Source organism: Centruroides vittatus, unplaced genomic scaffold (genome assembly GCF_030686945.1).
Source record: "Centruroides vittatus isolate TY-2023 unplaced genomic scaffold, ASM3068694v2 contig_2953, whole genome shotgun sequence".
NCBI classification, from domain to species: domain Eukaryota; kingdom Metazoa; phylum Arthropoda; class Arachnida; order Scorpiones; family Buthidae; genus Centruroides; species Centruroides vittatus.
In genome coordinates this window covers 104,103-111,654 of record NW_027121877.1, presented here as the reverse complement: position 1 = coordinate 111,654, position 7,552 = coordinate 104,103, and the positions used below count along the sequence as shown (strand labels likewise).

General features: G+C 31.2%; 1 protein-coding gene across 1 annotated transcript; it reads right to left on the bottom strand.

Moving 5' to 3' along the window:
- Positions 1 to 2,716: 2,716 nt before the first annotated feature.
- On the bottom strand, positions 2,717 to 6,247 carry LOC136972523 (zinc finger protein 568-like). The gene is made up of 3 exons (XM_067267109.1): positions 6,044 to 6,247; positions 5,375 to 5,590; positions 2,717 to 3,034 (listed from the first exon to the last, which is right to left on the bottom strand). The coding sequence occupies exons 1-3, from the start codon at positions 6,245 to 6,247 to the stop codon at positions 2,717 to 2,719; spliced, it is 738 nt and encodes a 245-aa protein (XP_067123210.1).
- Positions 6,248 to 7,552: the final 1,305 nt, after the last annotated feature.

Here is a 7,552-nt window from a genome sequence, read left to right as displayed (position 1 = left end):
GTTTTAAAAATTTTTACAGAAGTCAAAACGGTCAAATACAAGTTTAGAACTATTTAATTAATTTTATAAAAAAAACTCTCATAAAAAATAATAACGCGATTAATTATGTAGTTAATAAATCGTCAAAAAATATTTTTCGCGGTCAAAAACATTCATAAAATTTTCATAGGTGATAGATAACGATTTATATATGCTGATCCATACATTTTCCGAAAAGCTATAAGTCAGGGCCCTTTTGAGGGCGCTTAAGGCCTATGCCCGAGTTATCTCGGATTGAGTTCTGCACAATTGCACGCACAGCCCGAGATTTCTCGGGTTAAGGGCTTAAATGAAATAATTTAATCATACTTCCGTTTGACTCACATTTACCGGGAATTCTTTTGTTATCCAAAAGGTTTCCCTCTCGTCTACTTCGATTGCCAGTCTACGCCGCCATCTTGGATTTTCGTTACATCTTTAGAATTTGGAATTCCGAAGAATTATTTTCCACACTGACAACTTAAATGCATGGAATTAACTTAATTTCAATAACGCGCAACCAGCCTTACCGGATTATCCAACTTTTGGAAGATTTTCGACTAATTCAGAATCTCAACACGGCAGTCGAATCACGATGACGGACTTTTCCAACCGTCGTCTTTTAACTTTTCTGTTCGAACCCAAACGAAGCTTTAGAAGTTTGAAATCGAAACAATAGAAAAACGAAAGGTAAAGAATGGACAACTTTCAAACACTTTCCTACCTTGCCTCTTCGTTCCTAGGCTACGACTTTTCTTCTCCACGTTCCTTTTTCCCGCTCTCCTCTGCGCCCCCTGCGAATCATGGCTTTTTCAAAAAATCTCGTTTTTACACGTGTAACTTGTGGAGCAGAAACGAGATTTTTCAGGTAACATTTCTTAAGTTATTAATATTGAAAGTATTGGCTTCTCCGAAAAAGATTTTGGATTCCAATCAATATTTAATACATCTTCTAAACTAATATTTGAAGAACTCTTTATTGACATCTACTTTGGGAGAAGTTTCGGGCCGAAACTCGATAATATTCTTCTGTTTTACCAAATCAAAATAAAGGATTTTAATTACTTAAACGAGAAGTTTGGGGGGTAAAATTCGGGAATCAAAGTCTTGGATGACGTTGAAACTGGGTGATGAAAGAGGTGATAAGAGTTGTCAAACATCCTCTTTAACAGAAGGGGGTATTTCCTCCCTTATTTACATTAGCAAAAAGTTAAATTAGTCCTTTCCTTACATAATTCTTACAATCCCTAGATTATACAATTAATTCCACGTATCATGACATTAACCAGAATGTATTTCTTTAACGATATATTAGAATAAACATTGTTTTAAAGATGGGGATGCGAAAATGAAAAATTAGTAAGTTCCGTTTTTCGTTGTCAAGAAAGTTCCAAGCGGAAGCATCCTCGTTACATTATAAAGTTGCGTTTAAAATTTAGAAATATTGTTCGAATTTAATTAAAATTTATATAAATTTAAAGGTAATACGGCCCTATTTTTACACCTCTGTCACGAGTCAGGTGTAGGCAGGGCCGGATTTACATAGGGACATTTGGAGCCGGTGTCCACGGCCCCCACATAATAGGGGCCCCTACGAAACTATGTTTAAACATAATTTTTTTCTCTATTACTGCGACAGCCTAGTGTGGCCTAATCATGAGGGCCACAGGCAAAGAAAACCAAACCCGGGAAAAAACCTATGAAACATCGGAAAATTTCGAGAAAAAATTTTTACATAGGTATTTTTCAATTAAATTAAAATAATTAGTTTTACACAATAAAATATACGTATGTTTACAATAACCTTATTTTTAAATGAAATTTACAACTTCCTAGTTGAAATCTAGTCGAAAGTACAGTATTTTGTGTAAATTTTCTAAATCATGAAATTTGCCTATTCTTAAAGGGGGCCCCACCGAATTTGTGCCCAGGGCCCCTGGATAGGTAAATCCGGGTGTAGGGGAAAAAATTGTTACGTGTGTGCCTGTTCTGTTCTTGCCGGGTAGCATTGTGTTTTCACCATGCATTTAGTCCTGTTTTGCCACAAGTCGCGCTTTTTTATGCTGTTGTCATTTAATTGCGCTGCCTATCATGTAAGTCTAATATCTATATTCAGCTGGGCTGTGACTCACATTGTGTATGTGAATTTTTTTGTTGACCAGTAACGGATCCTGCTCAAGTGACTTACTTCCCACTTCTCCCTACTTCCTCTTCCCTCTTTCCGTACCCTTATCCTTCACTTCAAAGTCTAAGCCCAAGGTACGACCTCCTAATTTTTTACTTGTATTGTTTTGTATTCTGTTATTATGTATTTGAGCTTTGTTTTGGACACTCGAAAGAAAGAAAGCTTATGGCTGATGCCGTAAATAAAGTACAAAACATAATTATCTTCAAATAGACATAAAATTGCCAAAAATGTTTAATTCTTTAAATGAAAATTTATTCAATTAAAGCTCATCAATTTCACAAATATAAGAAAATGTCGATGTCTAGGTCTTTTAATTTTCGTGAAGCAATAAATCTGTTAGAATGACTTTCGAACTTTGGTTTCTTTCAAATTTTATGAACTTTACATCAGATTATTTTCGCTATTAATTTAATTAATTGTATGTTTAATTAATTGTTATTAAATATCGAAATGTTAATAATCTGACATCTTTAAATTAATGTATTTTCAAACCTAGTTGTCCAGAATTTATTAATCGAATTGATGAAATTTTCTTTTGTGTTCTTTTAGTGAAACATCGTCGAAAAATTGTTCATGACAGAACGGACATTCAAATTCACTTTCTCCAACATCCAATTCTGGCAATAATTCCACTTGTGAGGATGATTCCAACTGAATAATTTCTAAATCGACGTCTACGTTTGCAAGGAATTCTTCACTTTCTTTTGAAGTAAAATGAGTCTCTTCTGAAAAAATTTCTTCACACTCTATTGTCTCTGCTGTTTGAAAACTTGTTGATGGTTTTTCAAATGATACTTGCTGCTCTTGTTGCACGTATTCTGTACTTTTCTGGAAGTAAATAATATTAATAACGTAACTGTATATAATTTACTAAAATGTAGATTGCATAAAAATAATTTCAGGTAATTATACACTGTATTAATTGTAATGCTATAAGTGTTAAAATTTTTAAGCTAATTAACATGAATCATTTTACAATGTTTCTAAAATTTCAAAAGAAATTCACAATTTTAACTAATTTTTTGTATTTAATAATTCTAACAATAATGGTTAACAAATCTGGGTGCTTTTTAGTAAAGTAATGTTATCAAAGCAAATTATGTCAGAAAATAAAATCGAATCGCAATTTATTTGCATGGTTGACATTGATTTGATGGTACCAAAAAAGCTGTACTGCACGTATCTTTATGGTACTTAGCACGTACACATTCATAACATCTGTGTTGAATAGTGTTTAATCTATTACAGATGATAACATTTTCAGGAATAAAAAACATTTAGTGATGTAATATTGATGATGAAGACACGAACTAATTGTAAAACTTCGGAAGAGTTTAACAGGTTGCATCTAGACTCCGGACAATCACACACAACAGTCACACTGCAGCCTGTTATAATTATGGCGACTTTTCGCTAATTATAATTATAATTATAATTATGGCGACTTTTTAGTATTCAATTAATACTTTCTTACTCAGCGTTTTATCTTCAAAATAAGCAGGCATTTATATAATATTAAGGGTATAGTTATAGATCTCAGTCATATTCCTGTTTTATAAATACTTTCGTATATCAACTTAAAAATATGTTTCAAATAAAAGACCGACTCTGCCGTGGAATTGTCATATCCCCTAACTGTGCTTGAAAGGACCGATTAGAAACACACATATTGTATGTATTGTCTAGAGAAGTTTTTCTTAAATGGTCCTGGCTTATTTTTAAAAAATATGTTTATTTAAGCACTATTTTCACAAAATTTATAAACCTTTAAAAACTTTATAAAACACATTGGTTTTGGTGTGGAATAATTTTATTAAGTCATATTATTATTATTATTTATTCTAATAATCGAATATTTGCTTAAAATTCATTCCTAAAAATATTCTCAAACAGAGTGGAAATGAGATGTCAAATTGTATTCGGACCATCGATCCTTCTTGCCGATCTGGTTACACACGTAAACAGAGTAGAAACCGATTGGGAAGCGAAAGAGGAAGTAAACCAATCGCAAACCGTTAATCCGCTAAAATCCTATTTACACTGTGGACCCAATAACATTGGAATTTTTTCCATAATTGTTTATTTTTATTTTCTCTCGCTGTCTTCTTCGGTATCTATCTAAAGATAGCCCAAGTTCTACCTTTTGTTTTGTTTTACGTGTTAGTAACGGCTTGTACAGATAAGCTGGGGCAGATTGCAATAGCACATGTTTTGATTTTTTTTATAAAATAACCATTAATGTTCGCATGTTAAAGATTATGTCATCAGATGTGGCAATTAGTTGCCAGTCATTATGAATTATTTTTTTAAGGTTTATAAACAGTATTTTTAGATAAAATAATTTCTTAGATAAAAATGTTTTAATTTACCTCGTGCCAGCAGTATATTGAAACAACATGGGGTAAGTTGAAACTTCAGTCTAATGTGAAACCATAACTAACAATATGTATAAAATAAAGACTTATATTTGATTTTTATGTTAAAAATAATTAATTTCATTCTGAATATCATACTTTAACTTTCTATTAAACGCTAAAGTATTGTGACGTGAATTGGGCCATGTATCTTTAAGATACAGGATGCAAATGAATGCAATTAATTTTTGAGAAATTTATTAGAAAAAGCCAAGTGTTTGCTGGATATATAGGCCCCAAGATGAAAGTTAAAAGGAAAATTTATAAATCTAATTTTAACTGACGTTATTTTACATTAGAATTGGAATCTCTTATATACAACGGTTTAAGGATTCACTTCATAAATTTAGAATTCGTGTACTTATGAAATTAGTATTGTGTCCTGATAGCTAAAGGTGTATTGGAACACTTTTAAGAACACTTAAAATGTTCTGAAATCATGTTTAGGAAAACGTTTTGAAGATTTGCAGTACACAGTTTGCTCAAGACTTATATTTTGTTGTATATCTAAAATTTTCTGTAGAATTAATCTTCTCGGGCATACATAATTTTAATTACACAAACATATTTAGACAAGTAAATAATGTAAACAAATTAATTTGTCCATTTTTTAACCTATGGATTCGGAAAACCTACTTTATTACATAACGACCATTCTGCTTTAAAAGGCATTCCCTGGCCAGAATTAGTCCGTTAATCGAGGTTTTACTATATTTGATAAACGATCACTCATTATAAACACTTGTACACTTACCTGTAAACAGGTTGGAGTTTCTTCTCCCGGATGAAACTTTCGATTGTGCTCGTTTAATTGAAATTTGCATCTGAATTTTTCGTTGCAAATGTTACATGAAAATGGCAGTTGTCCGGTGTGAATTCTCATGTGTCTTCTTAAAGCAACTAGAGTTGGATAAAATTGCATGCAAACAGGACATGTACGTCTTGTTATTTTCGGATCATTCAACGGAATCTAATTATGGATTGATTAATAAGTTCACAATATATGCACTAATAAATCTATTATGAGTAGTAATTCCGATTTCATAAAGGATTTGAAGTTATTTGTTGTCGCATTGTGATTCGCGACAATTATTTTACTCAAAAATGCAAGCAAACTTATTTAATTTATAATTTTTGAATGAAGTTTTAAACCCGTAAAAAAAAGCGAAGAGTTTTCTGAAAATTTAAAAAATAAAGACATTAATTAAAATCACTTATCACTTTTATTATTTTACGCTTGGTTTCTGTAAATTAGTGCAGATTTAGTGACTAATGTTTATAAAATGAATTACATGTTTTATATTACCCGATATAATTATATTTGGTAATATAAAAGATATTTTATTTGTTAATTTTATAAACTTTATCGCCATATCTATCGAAATATAATATTAATAATATAGAAAATTTTCGTAGTATTTACGTTGGATAAAACTTCGTTAGGATGACATGAAAACGTGTGTTGTTTTAAATCATTTTTCCGTTTAAAGCTATCTTCACAATAATCGCACTTGAATGGTCTTTCATCGAAATGCACCGTCATGTGCGATGTTAAATTGCTCTTCTGCGAAAATCTTTTTCCGCACAAATTGCATTTATACGGCTTTTCACCCGTGTGACTTCGCATGTGATTTTTTAAATGTTGTTTATGACGACAATTCTTTCCGCAGGTCGGGCATTGATGTTTACCGTCCTTTTAAAATAATTCGTTGAATAAATATAAATAATTATTGAAAAACGTAAATAAAAATTATTCACGATAATATAAATCAATGTTATAGATTAAAATATAATGTTAATATTCTTATAATGTGTTCTTTATCTTCGATATGATATTAAAATTCAAAGTTTATATTATATTGTGAATGTATAATAAAACATTTTGGGAAATTCAAGATGTATTATACAGATGAAATGAATTATTTCACTTACCATCGTGTTTTTTAATTATTTTCATTTAGTTATTAAATTTAGTTGTTTAATTCAAACTTGAAATTTTAACCATAAAAACAACAATGCACCAAAACAATGTAATTTCTTGATTGTTATATTTTGATAATATTGACAATGCGTAACTGCGCATGTTTTTTAACGTAAGGATAATTGGAAACACAGAACGATGGAATAGCTTTTATATTTAAGAAACGCATGTGCGGAAACCAATAGAGTAACTCTATGTCTTGTGTGTTTTTTTAAACTTATTTTTGAATTTTTATTATTTTACTTTTTCTATTCTATATACAGAAAGACACTGTTCTGAATGTATAATTTTGAAGTTAAGTTGTTAATTGAATTATGTTTTTACATGTAAAGCGCTTGCATAACATGTAGATAGCGACTCGATGCGTAAAGGTTTGCGCTGTATACGAAATATACGAACAAGAATTTCGCTTTTAATGTACCACGGCCTTCGTTGAAATTTGAATGAAAATCATATTCTCTATTACAAATTTGAATGAAAATCATATACTTCTCTATTCAATCAGAGTGCCACTGAAATGTTCGGCATTTGGAAGACATGCCATAGGTTGCCGAACCCTGTTTTTATCCATTCCAATTGTATATCATTGGTAGATCGACGTGGTTCGGCCGAAACAATCTGAAGCTACACTCCATATAGAGACGTCGTATCTTAATTTAGGTTCCGTACATCTATATCTGTATCTATACTTTAGGTACGTTGGCAATGCCAAAGACTGATACCGCTGCCATATGTAAATTTCGCATTTGGAAACAGGCCGAACAGATTATTCTTAAATATGCCTCGGGAAAATAATGGTGAATTTCAGTCCCTTGCGAATTTTTACTAGTTTCCGGAATCAAGAAAATAGAATGAAACTCACAATACAACCTGTAATGTACTGTACACTTTATAATACTGTATACGTGCAGTTTATGTCATATAAAGCTTTGTTTTTCGTTAGTTGAAATA

Coding starts and splice junctions, on each gene's coding strand:
- LOC136972523 (XM_067267109.1), bottom strand. CDS start 6,247: ATGCGAAGTCACACGGGTGAAAAGCCGTATAAATGCAATTTGTGCGGA. Junction 5,591..6,043: donor CTAACGAAGTTTTATCCAAC/GTAAATACTACG, acceptor ATCCATAATTAG/ATTCCGTTGAATGATCCGAA. Junction 3,035..5,374: donor AAACTCCAACCTGTTTACAG/GTAAGTGTACAA, acceptor ATTTACTTCCAG/AAAAGTACAGAATACGTGCA.